This window comes from Theropithecus gelada, chromosome 9, assembly GCF_003255815.1.
Source record: "Theropithecus gelada isolate Dixy chromosome 9, Tgel_1.0, whole genome shotgun sequence".
Classification (NCBI taxonomy): Eukaryota; Metazoa; Chordata; class Mammalia; order Primates; family Cercopithecidae; genus Theropithecus; species Theropithecus gelada.
Window position 1 is genome coordinate 73,880,349 of NC_037677.1, and position 19,250 is coordinate 73,899,598.

General features: G+C 37.7%; 1 protein-coding gene across 5 annotated transcripts in view; it reads left to right on the plus strand.

The window, feature by feature from the left end:
- The window catches only part of ANK3 (ankyrin 3), a 707,282-nt gene that overhangs the window by 490,936 nt on the left and 197,096 nt on the right, over nt 1-19,250 (plus strand). For all 5 annotated transcript variants that reach the window (XM_025395913.1, XM_025395911.1, XM_025395909.1 and 2 more), the window contains one exon: nt 7,528-7,626. In XM_025395913.1, the coding sequence (XP_025251698.1) occupies nt 7,528-7,626 (99 nt within the window). The remainder of the gene's footprint in view (nt 1-7,527; nt 7,627-19,250) is intronic.

A 19,250-nucleotide genomic window follows, 5' to 3' on the forward strand; every position in this document is an offset into this window, starting at 1 on the left:
CAAAATCCCAACCGTTTCCTGCCTGTTGATTTCTTTTAGCTGTATCTCTACAATTTTCAAAGAACTCTGACTTCCAAATTAAGTGGTCTCCCCCAGAAAGGACTGCCCTAACTAAGGTATTCCAGTCTGTAGGAGTGAGCCAATTCTCAGCTACAGATTCCACTATAGCAAGAGTATATGGAGCAGTAGCCCCATACTGAGAGGCAGCAGTCTTTAACTCTTTTATAATAGTAAAGTCAAATCCAGTATGATGTCTCCAAGCCTGTCCCTGTTCATCTATGGTTTCAGTGACCGGAAAAACGTCTTTGGGGGAGGGGTCTTCTCTATGTCGACTAGCAACTAACCCCCCTCTTGGAACATGTTGTCCAGGCCGCTGAGGTGGGCGCAAGGAACCCTCCATAGCGTCTGAGTTGGGTATTTTCTCACTTCCTGTTTTTAGCTTTTGGAGCCTAATTATCAATGATTGATGTAACTCTTCAAGTTTAATTTGTTCCTCTAGTTGAACAATTTTTTGTTTTAATTCTTCTTTGGGATCTATTGCTGCCATAACAATGGGCGCAGAAGCCTCATTATGTGTCTTATTATATGGAGGCGGGTATGAAGTAAAGGGAGGCAAATCAGGGTTGTGATATTTAGCTGCCTCTTCCTCTAAATCATCCCAATTTATCTCTGATTGATTAGGCTTATTAATTTCCTCCTCTTTTTGAAGCATCTGTAAAATTGGGTATTTTTTTTGTTTGTTTTCGTGTGGCATTTCTTTATCTGTTACAGAAGGAGACTTGATTTCCTCATGATCACTCTCGAGGGAAATGAGATCCTCCTCCGTATCTTGCGGAGGCTTTGCGAGGTTAGAGCGAGACCTAACCTTTAAAATATGCTCTGTCTGAGCGACCGCAGCCATGACTTGCGGATCGGCCTCCTTCTTATCTATTAAATCTTTAATGAGGTTCCAATAAGAGAAAGCGGTCACAGGAATTTTTTCTGGCCCAAAAGTATTATAATAGTCCTGAAGACAATCCCCTACTCTACGCCATATTTTGATATCAATAGTTCCTTCCTGTGGGAACCAAGGGCAAGTATCTTTTACAAAATCAAAAAATTTAAACAAATCATTACCTTTAACCTTTACTCCTCGTATCTTTAAAGCCTCTTGTATTGTCCTACATAGATTTGATGCTGACTTAATTCTTGTCCCATTTCGGACGCGACACTTACCTTCGATTCTGACGCGGCAGGTTCCCGCGGTGATTGAAAAAATTTAATTTCTTTTGTCTTTGTTAACGGTCGACCGTCCTTTGGCGTCCTCTTCCTCACGGAGTCCCTCGTTTCCAGGTCCCTGTTCGGGCGCCACGTATCCCAGCCCGCGGGATCGTCACTGCAGGCCCTGGAAGAGGGGGTGGGAATTTGGGGAACAAGAGATACGAGAAATGGAGACAAGACAGTGCTCTGATCAAGTCTCTTCTTTAATGGCGGTAATGCAGTGCCTTATATACACTTGGAGGGGAAGGGGTTGGGCCAGAGGCGGAGATGATCTCATCACGGAGGGCGTGACCAAGTAGGTATTGGTTTCTCTGGTCGAACGTCATGTGGCACCCGCGCTGTCAGGTAGCAATTTTCGCGGGCGCGGGAAAAATGGGTGAAGAAGAAGCAGGAAGAGCGCCATCTTTTATGAGGTATTAATACAGGGGAAAAGGCAAAGATAGGGAGGAGGTGTAAGGTGGAAATGAATAAAGCTCAGGCGTTTTTAATCGTCAATTATTATTCGCTATGGCCGGGGCGTGCAGCTCCGGACAATCTATAATCTCATTACTGAAAGAAATTGTTAACATTTGGATTAATATCTCACCAGGCATGGTGGCTCATGCCTGTAATCCCAGCATGTTGAAAAGCCAAGGTGGACAATCACTTGAGGTCGGAAGTTCAAGACCAGCCTGGCCAACATGATGAAACCTCGTCTCTACTAAAAATACAAATATCATTTGGGCATGGTGGCAGGCACCTGTAATCCCAGCTACTTGGGAGGCTGAGGTGGCAGAATCACTTGAACCTGGGAGACAGAGGTTGCAATGAGCCGAGATCACGGCACTGCACTCCAGCCTGGGCAACAGAGCAAGACTCTGTCTCAAAAAAGAAAATTGGCCGGGTTTGGTGGTTCACCCCTATAATCCCAGCACTTTGGGAGGCCAAGGTGGGTGGATCACCTGAGGTCGGGAGTTTGAGACCAGCCTGACCAACATAGAGAAACCTTATCTCTACTAAAAATACAAAATTAGCTGGGTGTGGTGGCAAATGCCTGTAATTCCAGCTACTAGGGAGGCTGAGGCAGGAGAATTGCTTGAACGCGGGAGGCAGAGGTTGTGGTGAGCTGAGATCATGCCATTGCACTCCAGCCTGGGCAGCAAGAGCGAAACTCTATCTCAAAAAAAAAAAAAAAAAAAAAAAAAAATATATATATATGTGTATGTATTCACACATATATATATATTTGGATCAGTGTATTTTAGAATGCATATATATTTATGTATAATAATTGCTCTTATTTGTCATAGTTTGATATCTTTAATAATATATCCATGTTTTCTATGTCATTAAATTATCACAGTATACCTTCAAATATGGTATGAGCCTGACAACAGTATAGTTCCAATTCCTCCTTTTCATCTATGTGTGATTGTGGTCATACAAGTTACTTTTGCATATATTAGAAACCCCATGATTCATTGTTTTTGTCTTTACTTTGGACCATCCGTTGTCTCTTTTATTTGGCTTCATTTTTTGCCATTTCCAGAGCCCTTCATTTCTTGGTGCAGGTCTAAGTTTCTGTTTACTATCATATTCCTACTGTCTGAAGAACTTTGAACATTTTATGTATTCTAGGTCTGCTGAGGATGAATTCTCTTAGCTTTTGTTTATCTTAAAAAGTCTTTATTACTCCTTGAATTTTTTAAAGGTATTTTCATTTGGTGTAGAATTCTTATTCGACAGTCAGTATTTAAAGATGTCACTTCTTTTTTTCTGGATGGCATAATTTCTGATGAGGAGTCCATTCTACTTGTTATCTTTGTTCTCTGTGTGAGGTGTGTCTTTTCTCCTCGGGCCACCATCAAGATTTTCCCTTTATATTTCATTTTTGGCAATTTGACTGTTGTGTCTAGTTGGAGAGTTTGTTTATTGTTTATCTTGCTTGGTGTCTCCTGAGCTTCCTGGGTTTGTATTTTTCTGCCTTTCATTACTCCAAGAAAATTCTTGACCATTCATTACCTCTTCAAATTTGTCTTCTGTCTCATTCTGTCTCTTCTTATACAGCTCTCATTAGCTGTTTTGTATCATCCCACAATTCTTGGAGGCTCTGTACTTTCTTTTTCACTCCTTTTTCTCCTTCATGTTTTTATTTTAAATAACTTAAATTGACATATCTTTGAGTTCAGTGGATCTTGCCTCAACTGTGTGAAGTCTACTGAGGAGCCCAAAAAAGGAATTCACTCTGATACTGCAATTTTTCCATTTGACTCTTTGCTAAAAATCCCATGTCTTTGCTGCAGTTCCCTATCTTTTCATGCATGTTGTTCCTACTAGATAGAACACTGGATATTGTGTGTAGAAGGGGAGAGATTGAGTTAAATAATATTTTGGCCTGGAACTGAGCATACTCATACTTTTTCTTCTGTGCTGCAAATGTGAGAGGTGGAGCCTGTTTAGGCAGGAGTTGAGCTGAGTTTACATTTTGTTTCAGGCTTCAGATTCCTCTAGTGGAATCTTGCCTTCTGCTTAGGGTGGAGGCTGGGGCATCAGAGAACTTTGCTTAGTGTTAGTGTTCCACCCTCTGCTTTCTCTGCACACCTGCAGCACAGAGGAGGTCCCCCCACACTCCTGCCTTACCTCAGCAGTTGACTACTCTTGCTTGTTACTCTGTGCTAGGCTGGTGCTAGGAGTCGGGGGTCTTTCATGTAGGCTCAGACTCAGTCTTTAGGGTGTGTGCCTGGGTTCAAGGCTGGGTCTTTCTCCACATTCCTGCCCTTTCCACCACAGCAGCCAAACTCTGTCCTAATGTATGGTTACAGATTTGAAGGCTCTTTATATGAACTGCCAAATTGCATTCTAGCAAGAATGTACAAATTTACGTTTCACCAGCAGCAAATGAGGGTTCTCTTAGGCAGGGCTTCTAGCTCTAACATCACTGAGTTTCTTTGATATGTTGAGATTGCATAACTCTGTTGCTTGCTTAGACAGTGGAAATGCAACACACAGCCTTACTCATAGTAGGGCATAATGCATTTTTATTGGTTAGCTGAGGAATCAAAACACGAGTAGTCCATTGTGTGGCCCTGAGGTACCACTTTCATTTTGATTTGTTTCTACTTCACAGGTACATCCACAATGTGACTCAGGAATAAAAGGTGTTTGCATTTTATTGGCAGCTGCATTTGACAGAGATGAGAAGCTAGGGTTTTTAAACAGAGGTCTTCCGAACCCTGCCTGAAAATACCACAGCCTGAGGGTCTGGAAGCCTGAATTCTAATCCCGATTCTGCCTCTAATTAGCTGTTTCTTAATCTGCACATTACCAGTTCTGTGCCTCACTTTCTTTATCCCATGGGGTTAATGATATTTATCCTATTTCAGTGGATTGTTGTGAGGGTAAAATGAAATTATAACACTGTTTAAGTGCTGTAGAATATAAAGTATTTCTCTAGGAAGGGCTGGAGAGGTGGAGAAAATGTGAGAATTAGAAACTCAAGGCACCTTTTTGTCATCTCCACATCCACAGTATGAGAGAGTGCGTAAATATGGAATAGAGTGAAATTAGAAATAGATTTCTTCCTCTCACTAAACTTAGCCTGTTCGTGTAAAGTTTAAGTAAGTCTTTCTCAACCAGGGAGGTCACAGTTTTAAAAGGAAATGGCATGCCAGCCCTTACGCACACTGGGAAGTGATGAGGGCTTCATGTCACGTCCCACTTGGGGCTCAGTGAGCTCTCCTATTGGTCGGTGTTTCCTTTATTCCCAATCTGACCCTCCACCTGCCGTCTCAGCCCTAGAATTCATCCACTGTGCCGCTTGGGTCACTAGAGCAACACACAGTTGTACTCAGAAAACAGAGATAAGCAAGCAGATCTCAAAGTCGTCATGAAATTTATTTCCTTCTGCCAGCTTTCACTCACAGCAGATAGTCCTCCACACCAAAAAAGACCACAGAGTACACAATGGCACAGCCTATAGTTTCAGTTCCTCTTTTGTAACCTGTTATACACAGTTGAAAGCTGTGCAGCTGCAAGCTGGTAGGCCTAGAGCAGGGGTCAGCAAACCACTGTCTACAGGCCAAATCCAGCCCACTGCCTGTTTTCGTAAGTAAAGTTTTAGGAACACAACCGCTCCCATTTCTTTACATATTGCATGTGCCTGTGGCTGCTTTTATGCCACAATGGCAGAGTTCAGTAGATACAAGAGACTGTATGGCCTGCAAAACAGAATATATTTGCCATCTGGCCCTTTGCAGAAAAAGTTTACCTACACCCTGGGGAACAGCAATATTAGTCTGTTTCCTTTCCACCAGCATTACTAAGAGAAATTTGTTTTCCTCAGGTCTCTTTCTTCTTTCATTTAAGATTTATATTTTAGCATCTAAGAATAGTGAGCAAAGAGAACGTGCAACCTTTCCATCTGTGGAAAGGTTGTAAACCTAACCCTAACCCTACAACCATTAAAAGCGTTTAACTAGAAAAGTTTATGTAAAATACAGGGAGAAAAGGACATGTTAACTCCCCATGAGGACTCAATCAGTCAAATCCAGGCTGTGGAAGAGTCTACACAATAAATTACCCAGTTTCTTCCATAAATAAATGAACGCAGCGGGGAAAAAGGTGGGATAGAGGAGCTGTGGAGATTAAGAAAGACTTAAAGGACTTTCAACCTAGTGCAATATGTCGACCTTCCAACTTGAGCAGACTCATGGAGATAGCTGGAGATAATGGGAGGATTTGAACATGGAGGCGGTCTTGAGTGCCATAAAGGAATTATCTTTACTTTCTTCATTATAATGGTATTGTAATTTTTTGAGATGTCCTTATCTGTTAGAGATAAATTGCAGTATTTATGGGTAAAATAACATGATGCCAAGATTTTTCTTTCTCCTCTTCCTAAACTCCTTCAGGATAAAAAAGAAAAAAAAAAAACCGTAGGGAGCATAAAAGAAATAATATTGGCAAAAGGTTGGTGTTTACTGAACCAGGGCAAGGAATACTTGAAATTCATTATGGTTTTTTGCCCAAACTTTGTGTATGTTGGAATTTTTCATTATTGTGGTTTTTAAAATCATGCATTCAAAAGTTTAAGTGTTGAAGAGTTGAATCCTGGTTCTGCCAATTGTTTCTGCATGTGTAAAATGGGGATTGCAATTCAGATTATATACGATATTATGAGGATTGTGAGAATTAAATGAGATAGTAAAGAGTTTAGCACAGTCCCTGACATGTAGGAAGTGATCAATACTTGATAGTTACTATATTGTTTCTGTTATCAACTTATAAATCAATAAGCCCTGTGAGCCTAGTTCATTTATGATGTAATTGATTCTTTGTGAACAACAGAACTTAAACTCATATTGCTGCTACACAAGAATAAGCCACGCATGGGGGTGCACACCTGTAGTTCCAGCTACTCTGGGAAGCTGAGGCAAGAGGATCATTTGAGCTCAGGAATTTGAGACCAGCCTAAGCAACATAGCGAGACTCTGTCACTTAAAAAGAAAAAAAATAAAATAAAACAAGAAATCAGGGAATTGTTTTCAATGTGTGCATATGTTTCCTTGACAGTCTGGAAACAATCATAGTGCCTGTAAGATGCTTGGAGAGAAGAATAACTATGGTGGCCTTCCACTGAAATCAAGGAGAACACAATTAGAATTTCAGATAACCCTAACAATCTGGCTATTCTTCAAATATTTGTCAGATAAGAATTACAGTTTTCATGAGACTGCTAGCAAATGCCTGTAAACACATTTAAGCACCACGGACATGGGAAGTCACGTGACTATGTATAGAAGTAACAGATTTTCCAGTTTGAGTTCCTATTGTCTCTCCTTGACAACCTGATGCTCCCAACAGAACCTGGGAAAGGCTCCAAGTCATATGACACTCCTTTAAATTCAGTCTGTACTGACTTAATTAGCCTGTTAGTCAACCACTCACTAGCCAGTATGTATCACTCACATTTATAGAAAAATACATTGACTTAAAAATGCAGGCTTTTGGAGCAAAAAAACACAAATTCTCACCTCAACCATCAGTCACCTCAAGTGACTGAAATAAATTAACTTGGACCCTGCCTCACAGATTCCCTTACAATTCATCCTTTTTAAAGTTGCCTTCTGAAGAAAATTCCTGTCAGAAGCATTAGGAAGCACACTGTTCATAAAGGATGTGTAGAAAAGAAGAGGGGAAAATGGGGATATGTTGGGGAAAGTTTAGAAGGGAACATTTTGTTGAAACCAAAAATATCAAATCTGTACTTTTTTTTCCTCTTCTTCTCAGAATGACATCACTCCTTTACATGTTGCATCAAAAAGAGGAAATGCAAATATGGTAAAACTACTGCTTGATCGAGGAGCTAAAATCGATGCCAAAACCAGGGTAAGTGTGCAACTTATGTACCTGCTTCTACTTATATTCAGGAAGTAGGAACACTTTTCCTAATACCTTCGCACTGATACAACATGAGCTTTATTTTTTGTTCTATTTGTTATAGTCTCTTGGAAAATGATTGCTACTTTTATTCTTTTTAAAATGGGATGGCCATCCATCTATATTTGTAAATACTTAATTCACAGTTAAATGGTACCTGGCTTTAAAAGGTCTAGAGTTTTTGTTGCATTTAATTTTCAAGACACTGTAAGCTAAGCTATTTGGTCAGTTTGATACTAAAACTGCAAGTTATTCTATTTAAAAACAAATCTGTCTACCCTTGTGCACTGCTGGTAGAAATGTAAAATGATGTGACTGCTATGGAAAACAGTGTGGAGCTTCCTCAAAAAAAATTAAAAATAGAGCTACCATATGATCCAGCAATCTCACTTCTGGGTATATGTCCAAAATAATTGAAAGCAGGATCTCAAAATATTTGCATAACCACATTCATACAGCAATAGGCAAGAGGTAAAAGCAGCCCAAATGTTCACGGACAGATGAATGAATTTTAAAATGTAGTATATACATACAATGGAATATTATTCAGCCCTTAAAAAAGAAGGAAATCTTGTTGCATGATACAGCATTGATGAACCTTGAGGACATTATGCTGAGTGAAATATGCCAGTCACAAAAGGACAAATACTGCATGATTCCACTTATGGGAGACACCTAGAGTAGTGAAAATCATGGAAAAAAAGTAGTATGGTGGTTGGCAGGGACTAGGGGTAGAGGAAATAGTTATTTGATAGGTATAGAGTTTTAGTTTTGCAAGATGAAAAAGTTCTAGAGATCTGTTACACAACAATGTGAATGTGGTTAACACTGAAGCGTCCATTTATGGATTGTGAGGGTAAATTTTATGTTGTAGGTATTTTACCACAATTAATAAATTTTTAAAGGCTGGGCCCAGTGGCTTACAACTATAATCCCAGCACTTGCAGAGGCCAAGGCAGGAGGATCACTTGAGTCCAGGAGTTTGGGACCAGCCTGGGCAGCACAGCAAAACCTTCATCTCTACCAATAAAAGAGAACAAAATTAACTGGTAGTGGTGGCATGCACCTATAGTCTTTGCAATACAACAGGCTGAGGCAGGAGGATCGCTTGAGCCCAGGAGTTCAAGGCTACAGTAGGCTTTCATCACACCTCAGCAACAAAATGAGACCCTGTCTCTAAAACAAAACAAAATGACATTTTTTTAAATTAAAAAGTTATAAAAACCCACAAATATGTTGAATCTAGGTGTTTATGGCATGTTGCTTATTTGGTGTGATGCATTGTGGTTAGGGGAAAGAACCGAGACTTATAATCTGATTTGAATCCAAATTCTAAACTTAGCTAGCTGACTTAGCTAGGCTATTTAACTTTACTGATTGTACTTTCTCTATCTGAAAATAAAGAAAACTAATGGCCACCTTGTAGGGTTGTTGCGACGATCAAGATAATGTTTGCAAACTGTGCTGGCATAAAGTAGGCCAGAAATAAATTCTAGCCACTGCTAGTATATCTCAGAGCTCCAGTTAGTATTAAACTTCTAGACACAGGTTTTCTTATTCAGTATTTCTTGTGCAGGAAGCAATCTAATCAAAAGATGGTCTCAGCACAAACATCCATCTATCGAAGGGTTTTAAGTAGTTTTCTTGTAACTGCAACTCCTGCAATCCTGTGCTTCCCTCTTCTAAAAATTCTGATTCCATGTTCCTAAAACTGGCCTGGTAACCTCAGCTTAATTTCTGTAGTGCTTTGATTTACTACTTCATTTTTTATTCCTCGCATTTATTTACTCAACCAATAAATTGAGTTGATATTACCAACTCAAATTGAGAGCAAGATATTACCAGCTGGAAAGGCAGTGTCTACTGTGGGCCAGACATAGCAGATGACAGAGCAAGACACAACTTCCCCTGCCCTTATGAAACAAAAGGTCTAGTTTGTATTCTGTACTTTGACCCTAAGACAGCCCAGTCATAGGCAGGAGACCCAGACTTCTTTTTTTTTATTACTATTGAACCTGGAAACCATCTATGTACCTTAAAAGAAACAAACTTTCTAAATAGGAAAAGGGAAGAAAGAGGGAAGCCTACCCCTAAATGACTGTCTTACTGGGGAGGTAAATTGAATATAGGTTTGATTGAACTGATTATTCATCATTCCAATAAGAAGCAATTATCAGTATATAAAGAATGCTAGAAACATTGCTTTAAATGGCAGGGGTCTTCTGCTAAGCATAGGCTATTTAAAGAGTTGTAAGGAATAAAAAGTAGAGATGCATTGCGTCTGTTGCCTGATTATTACCTGGAGGAAAAGGAACATTTGTAAAGAGGAGGAATCTTGGCAAAGGGAAATGAGGGTTACCAAGACACGCAGAAAAGAGAAGTTTGAAGAGGTGCCCAGATATACAGATTTCAATTGGTATATGGATTGGAAATTACCTTATTTCTCTCTTTGTTGATATAGTGAATCTACAGAACAGCAAAATGATTTGTCAGTAATTTTTCATTATTTGTCAAACACTTACATGTTCTATTTGGTTCAATGGGAGGAGAAAAGGATACACAGGAAGTTCAGGCCCCATCTTTAGAGGGCATCGAGTGTCACAGGGAAGGGCCAGGAGAAAAACATACAAATTCCTCTGCATGCAACTATCAAAGATAGGAAATCATCTACATAGGCAAAGTTTGGTGTGCAACTTGGTTTCTGTGCCACTTTGCCTCCCTGTACTGAAGGGCTGTCTTATTTTCGACAAAAATATAGATTCCTTTGTACCTCCCATTCAGTTTTGACTCGGATTTACATTCCTCCTGAATTATGTGAAGGAAAGACACGGAGAATGAGAGGACAGAAAAGCCTGACATCCTTCTGCAGTTGTCCTGAATGGAATGGGTTGGGGGAAGGGTGTCATTTCGGCACAGACTGAATTTCTGGCAGACTAAATCGGAGAAATTACAGTATATACCCGAAATATGTAAACTGTTTGTGTTCTCTTCATCAAAGTGTCCCTTCCCTCCTGCTGAGATGATGAAGTAGTGATTGGGTGTGTGGGTGAAAGGGAAGGAGCTGGCTAAAATGTCAGAAAGCCATGGGGGCAAGCCTAAAAATAGAAAGGAGAATTTGTCACAAAAGAAACAAGTTCTAACTACCCAATCCAGTAGCCCCTGAGAAAATAGATACCGTTATCTACCCATCTGCCTGCCACCGCGTACTTCCTATTGTGGCAACCTTGCTTGCATTCAGTAAATCTGACCTGGTATACACACTTATCCCCCGTGTTTTAGAGGCAGGAAAGCATCACTGGATTTCACCTCAGAGGCCAGCACTGTAAGGGACCTTGTTCCTATTGCTCTGTGCCCTGCCTAGGTGCTCACAGAATAGAGGATTCACTTTAAAAGAACATCCTTAGAGCTCTTTCATTCAAGGATATAAACTGGAATTGTGTTCAGGGTAATTTAGGTAGGATCAGAGCAAGATATTACCAGCTGGAAAGGCAGATGAGTGAATTTAATTTCACCCTAGTGCCTGATCTCTAAGCTTAAGTGTGACTAGCAAGTAGTGAAATTGTGACCTGAGAAAAGTTCACCCTCCTGAGTCATGGTTTTCCAGCCAGTACAGACAGAAAGTTGTTCCTGACCATCTCACTCTCTCAGCTGGAAGGGCACTGGAAATGGTAACCTTAAGAATAATTAGTTACTGTAAAATTTAGGATGATTGCACATGAATCTTCTTGGAGGTGTTTAGCTAGGATCTGATGAATTACAGACCCTTCAGGTTTCTTTTTTTTTTTTCCTAGACGGAGTCTCACTCTGTCGGTTGCCCAGGCTGGAGCACAGTGGCGCAATCTCGGCTCACTGCAACCTCCGCCTCCTGGGTTCAAGCGATTCTCTTGCCTCAGCCTCCCGAGTAGCTGGGACTACAGGCACCCACCACCATGCCCGGCTAATTTTTGTATTTTTAGTAGAGAGGGGATTTCACCATGTTAACCAGGGTGGTCTTGATCTCCTGACCTCGTGATTTGCCCGCCTCGGCCTCCCAAAATGCTGGGATTACAGGCGTGAGCCACCGCGCCCAGCCCCCAGGTCCTTCAGGTTTCTGTTTAGCTCATTTCAGGAAAGTCTTTCCCATTTTCCCAGCCCCATAATGCTAATTAATATCAACTGGCTTGTTAACTCACGCTCCTGTTGATAGCCAAGAGTAAGTATATAGAGGATCTCTGTCATCGTGGTGGGACATGTGCTGGGACAGAAACACCTATCAAGGCATAGTTGTCAATCTGGTCTATATGCAGATTTCTAATTTTAAAATGATTTATGTAGTTCATTTTTCCGACAAGATCACAATGGCTTCGTTTCTTTGTAGACTAAAATGTTTTGCTAAGAATGGCCTCCTATTTCTTTCCACTGAATTCTTCCCCTCTTTAAACTAGCATGATTATTTGGTACATGTTGAAGGAAGATACTTTGCAATGGTTGGTCTCTTGTCATTTTTAGTTTGCTCTGCATCAATTCACAGACCAATCAGAGACTTAATATAGACCCGAAATCAGAACCATTTTGAGACTTGAGTTCTCTGTCTCTTCTTACTGACTCCTCTTCATCTAATAATAAAAGCAGTTATACTTGTATTTAGTGCTTCAGAGAAGATGCAGAATCCCCGGTAGTGTTGGTAATAACAATGCTCTGATTGCCAGAATGTTACTCTAACTGTGCCCCTCCCAACTTCTAGCCTTCCTAGCAGGTTGCCACTGCCTGCATCCTCAGAGAATCCTATTACCACAGCATTACTTGCAAAGCTACACCTTAACTCTAAGATGCGCATGGTCATCTTAGTGTCTGTCACACTTAGCATACTTAGCAAACTTCCGGGTGCATATTAAATGCCTAATAAGATATACTTCTTAACGTTACATTTGTCAAAACATCTTAATTTACTTGACTTTATACTGGTCCTATGGTAATGTAATTTTTCTGCTAAAGTTAATGGCATCCAGTTTATGTACAAGAATAAAGAAGTATTTATGCTCAGGTAGATGAAGTGTTCAAGGCACTTCCAATCTGTCAATTGTTAAATTTTTACTGCCTGGGAAGGTGTCAGGGGACACTTGGATGTACTATAATATCAGCCCATGCTTTCCCAGAAATGTAACTGGTTTTGTTTCTCAGGTTAAATACTAAGAAAAAAATAATTATTGATACTGACTTTTGCTTTTGATTATATTTCCAGGAATGTGATTGTCCAAAGTTAAAAATAAATCCTTGAATAAAATATTAAATATTTCAAAGTCATAGAATACTCTCTCTGAAAAAGAAATTCTAAAACAATACTTCCTCCTTGAGTTCTAAAATAGATATGTTGACAAGAACATTAGAAATAGTGAAGAAGACCCTGGGATTCTATATTAGTTGAAACTAGCCTGAAAATGTTTCTTCATGTCATATAAAAATGCATCAATTTTTTCATTTTTGTCACAAAGATTACAAGTTAATTGAAAATATTTATTTAAATTTAAAAAAGGCCCGGTAATCATGAAATGTCACTAGCCTTCAAAACACGAGAGAATATCTTTGACGGAAAGAATGTTTTTTACAGTTGCAAAGCATTCTGAGAACATGGAGGGAGCATCTTTTGTTCTATTTTTCTCCCTCTCCTAATGTTTATACACTACATTGTAAACCTCATTTCCCTTGCCAAATTAGAGATCTAAAAGTATTATGGCAAAAATCACAATTATTGTTGCACCAACCTGATAAATGTCATATGCCTCGTTCTGTTGAAGAGTCTACAAAATAGGCTCAGGACAGTTTTATTTTAGTTAATTGCTATGTAGTTCCAAGTGCTAATGGTCAGAATCTTGTCTGCTTTTTCTCCTACTTTGTCTTAATGTACGTTAGTAATGCTCACATCTAACTTTTTTTTTTAATAGCTCTTCATCAGTTAGGCACACAATTACTCTATAGCTGTCAACTATAACCATCTTTAATTACCCTCCTTCCTCAAAAGAAAGATAAAGATAAAATAAATTATTAGTGTTTTGTAAATTGTGAATATTAAATTGTTTCAAACATGTAACATCTTATAAGAAGCATATAAAAGCACCTTTTATGTTTGAAATCATTTATTTATTTTATTTATTTATTTATTTATTTATTTATTTGAGACAGAGTCTTACTCTGTCACCCAGGCTGGAGTGTAGTGGCGCAATCTTGGCTCACTGCAACCTCTGCCTCCTGGGTTCAAGTGATTCTCGTGCCTCAGTCTCCTGAGTAGCTGGGATTACAGGCACACGCCACCTCACCCAGCTTATTTTTGTATTTTTAATAGAGATGGGGTTTCACCATATTGGCCCGGCTGGTCTTGAACTCTTGACCTCGTGATCCACCCTCCTCAGCCTCCCAAAGTTCTGGGATTACAGACACGAGCCACTGTGCCTGACCGAAATCATATTTTATAGTAGGTTATTCAATATCTACCAACTGGAAAGTCAAGAATTCTCTCATGTATTCATAGAATAAATATTCATAAGTTGTGCATGATAGAAACAAATACAAACTATCATGGCATAATATGCAGAGGTCACGTATCCTGTTTTTATTCAAATGTATGAGAGTTCTGGCATTAAGTTATGATGGAATAGCTTGCATTGGACTAAGCCTTCTGCTAAGAAAAATCATCAGCTCTGGACAAAACCAAGCTGCTGTAAGTTCCAAATTATTTATAACATATCATACAAAATACCCGCTATGTAATTTTAAAATTACTAAACAAAGTCAACTGGAAAATGTAACCTACAGTCAGAAGAAAAGTTAGGTAATAGAAACAAACCCACAGATGACTCCACTGTTGAAATTTGCTGAATTTAAAATAACTAAGGTAAATATGTTAAGCTATAGGGGAAACAAGTATAATGGGGGGAAAAGAACCAGAAGGAAATCCTAAGATTGAAAAACACAATATCAGAAATACTTTAAAAATCATTAGATAGGATAAATAGATTGAATACAGAGGAAGAAAAAAATTGGAGGACTTAAACACAAGTCATAAAAATCATCCACACTAAAGCGCAGGAAGAAAAAAAGATTAAAAATCAAATACACAGCTACGTCAGTAACCTGTGGAATAATAACAAGTTGACTAAATCTGTACAATGTAGTCCAAGAGGCAAAGGAGAAAGAGAATGGGGCATAAAATAAGTTTATATTTACTTCCAAATTTGATCATAAACTGAAGGCCTCAAATCAAGGAAACTTAGCATACCCCAAAGAGGATAAATACAAAGAAAACCACACAGAGTCATATCACACAAAAAATCAAAAAGAAAAACATTTAAGTAGCCAGAGAAAAAGATATATCATGAATGGGAAAAACAATTATAAGAATGTTATCTGACTTCTCATCAGAAACACTGACAGTCAGAAAATGATGGGCCACCTTTAAAGTGCTGAATGAAAAATATCTAGCAATCTATTTATATAACTGATATAAATTCTAATAAAAAATATATTTATATCTACTAAAAATTATATTTATGTACTAAAAGCAAAACAAAGACTGTTTCATACAAGCAAAAGCTGACATAACTTGTTACCGTCAGGCCCATACTAACTAAAATACTGAAGAAATTTCTTCCGTCTAAGGGAAATGATACCAAAAAGAAAACTGGATCTACATAAAGGAAAGAAGAGCTAGAAGGAGTAAATATGTGGATACAATAAAATATTATTCTTCTTAAGTTCTTTAAAAGTCAATTGTTGAAGCAAAAATATCAATCTATTATGAGGGCTATAATATATAATAGTAGGTAGAAATAAAATATATAGCACAAAAGATACAACTAATAGTATAAATAGAATTATAATATTGCAGAATTCTCATTATACATAAAGTGGTATAATATTAAGTCAGTATATAATATATGTAATATTAATATTACTTTATAATATATTTATATAATGAATACTATGTATTATATATACTATATAATATAGTATATTATGTTATAGTATACTATATTATGCTATGTTATACTGTATTATATATGCTATATATAATATATATTGACTTTTGCTTTTGATTGTATATAGTATATATATTATATACTATGTATGTATTTTGATTATATACATAGTATATATACTATATTATATACTATGTATGTATTTTGATTATAAACATAGTATATATTATATAGTATGTTATATATTACATATTGTTATACTATATTATACTATAATTTATTATCCTATAATTTACTATATTATATATAATATATAATATAATATACTATATATACATAGTACATATATTACATATATAATACTATATATTACCACATATATATAATATATACTATATATTACAATAAATACTGTTTAGATATATACTATATCCTCTATATTATATATAATATGTATCATATATACTCCATATCATATATATTATATATAATATATACTATATATACACTCTATATTATATATAATATTATATATAATATACAATTATTACATTATAGGAATTACAATTTGTAATATTATAATATTCACACTAGTAAGTTAAAGATACACGTTTTAATTTATAAAACAACCCTCCCCCCCAAAAAATATTTAGCTAAAAAAATCAGAAGATAGCCAATGATATAGATGATATTTCAATGATTAGAATACTAAATAATTCTCAACCCAAAAGGAGACAAGCAAGGAGGGACAATAAACACAAAGAACAGAGTGGAAAACTACAATACTAATAACATAAGGGTGTGTTCTAGTCACAGAATGAAGGCTGTAGTTTTCCAAGTAGAGAGGACATAAGAGGATTTTACCTTATTTTCATTTAAACATATAGATGGTATAACAGTAGAACAAGGAAGCTAATTAATATATTTTTCCTCCTATATATAAATGGCAGAAATGACCTCTTGATCTTAAATAGAACATTGACTGCTTATATTTTTTGAAGAGTTTGCTTGGCATAGTAGAAGAAACCCAGTCCTTCAAAGGGAGGCAATCATGAATGTAAATCCTAATTCTATCGGTTTACTCTATGTACTTGCCATGTGACCTTGAGTAGTAGGTACACAAATCCCCTGGAGCAGTTTTCTCGTCTATAAATGTAACTACTGATACTTTTCTCATAGAATTGCTGTAAAGATTAAATAAGATCACAATTATAATAAGCCTATAACATAGAGGACATTCAAAAAATTTTATTTCACCTCTTAGGCTATCTCGATAACTGCCTAACACACACACAAAAAAATGAGGACACAGTCCAAATTTTTGGTGAAAATGCCAATATGAAATAGCTTTGCTGGCCAGGTGTGGTGGCTCATGCCTGTAATCCTAGCACGTTGGGAGGCTGACGTGAGAGGATTGCTTGAGGCCAGGAGTTTGAGACCAGCCTGGCCAACTGGGTGAAACCCCATCTCTACAAAAAATGTAAAAATAACTGGAAGTGGTGGGGCATGCCTGTAATCCCAGCCACTTGGGAAGCTGATGCACGAGAGTTGCTTGAACCCAGGAGGCAGAGGTGACAGTGAGCTGAGATTGTGCCATTACGCTCCAGCCTGGGTGACAGCGAGATTTTGTCTCAAACAGAAAAAAAAAAAAGGAAGAAAAGAGCTTAGTTATTAGACTGTAAGTGATGCCATTTAGTTTATCTTTCAGTGTCATCATAGCTCTCTTCTCCTGAAGGACTCTCTACATTTTTTTCATTGTTTTCAGTTTTTAATTCAAGGTTATATCTTGTTCTACAGCCATGATCTATCTGCAGAGTTCTCTCTGCTTGAATTCCTTTTCCTTCTCTGGAGTGAGGGGTTTGTATTTATTTATTTATTTTGCTTGTGAAAAAGAAAAGAAGGAAAGAGTATCCTAAAGGATACTACTCAAAATAAATATGTCTCTTCTTGAAAATATTTCCCAAACCACGCATTTGTGTCACTCCAGTGACACTGAGCAAATTTGACCTGCTAAAGACACATTCTGGTTTCATAGTCCTAGGTGCGATGCCTTAATATCCTGCTTCATGCTTTTCAGAAAAATCAGACCTGAAAGTCTTTTGATCTTCGTGTGTGCAAGATTTTGCTCTTAGGCTAACATGAGAGCATTCCGTTCAGCCAGTAACGTGCAGTTCTCCTCCTCACTAATAAGATTACTGTCACTAAAACGAAATATGAGATCTCGACTAGCCAGTTTGTGTTGCTTTAGAATTCTGCCCAAGGGAAACTTGTTTGTTATGTGAGTGCTTTAAAAATCAAGGGAATTGGAAAATATTGCTAACCCCATGCAATCTCATTTCCCTTCCGTAATGTTACTATGGCAACTCAGCATCCCTCTCCTTCTCTCTAGTCCAACTGCATATGTTGCCTTTCTTGAGGCAACCCCCTCTCAATCCCTCAAAATTGCCTTTGTCTAGCATTTTTCAACTGGAGATCAACACTATTCTATGCAGTTGAAAAACTGCTTTTTGGTCTACAGCTCATTCTAAGTTACTTTGTTCATTAATTATACATTTCTAGGAGTTGGAAGCAAGTAAGAATCCTTATTCTGCATCGAAAAAAAGCGTGGCTCTAATTTTAGGGAAAGGAATATGCCAGTTCTGTGCTGCATTGCAAAGCACAGTATCAACCATAGTTCTTTTGTTACGCTTATTAGTATTCCGAGTAGAAAAAGGGAATCTTATTTAGAGCAAATTTTGAAAGCTAAGAGACTTAGTCACATCCTTAAATCCCAATTTACAAGTCACTTATTCTATTAAGAATTTTACTTTTCTGCAAAAATAAGGTATTTTAATAGTGCTACTGAAGTAGCCAAAATGAGTCTACTCTTAAAAAGGATAACAAGGAAAAGAATTTTAAACAACTTACTAGAAAATATTTTTTAACTCGCCTGAAAACACATTCATTCACTCACTCCATTCATTCATTTACGCAGTAATTTTTATTAGGCAACTTTCATGGACATAGTACTAAGTTACCTCCTCTGTGAGATTCATTTATCCCTTAAGCTGGTAGCTTTGTCCTCAGAGATAAACTAGTGTTAAATAAAAAAATTATTCATGATACTTGTAAGAAAACAGTAAAGCTGACTTTATCCAAAGGGGGCACTACAAACGAATTTTATAGTGGTAAAGAGATCTAGCTCAACTCTGAATACAGCAAGGAAGGGTGGGAATTTATAGCCAAGGAGTAAGGTGTGAGGTCAGTAAATAGAAAATTACAAGGAGGAAATATCAAAGGTAGGGGCAATTCTGGCTAAACTGGCTTGACAAGATTATTGCCAAAGGCAGGTCAGATTAATAAGAGAGGCAGGGTGGGAAATAAGGAATTTGATCTAATAGTAAGGGTTGGGATTTTCATTAAACTGACCCAGTAGGAGGCTTGCTAAAACTGAACTAAGCAGACACTAACACATGGAAGGCCAAAAGTCAGGGTCTAGATGAGAAGAGAATTCAGAGAAGCTTGACGAGAGTTAAGTCAAGGAAGAGGATCTTTGTCACGAGAAATGTTCATGCATGCCCACAGGTAAAGAAAATACTAGGTAAAAAGTTACAGGTCCCCCAAAAGAGGTATAGAAAATAA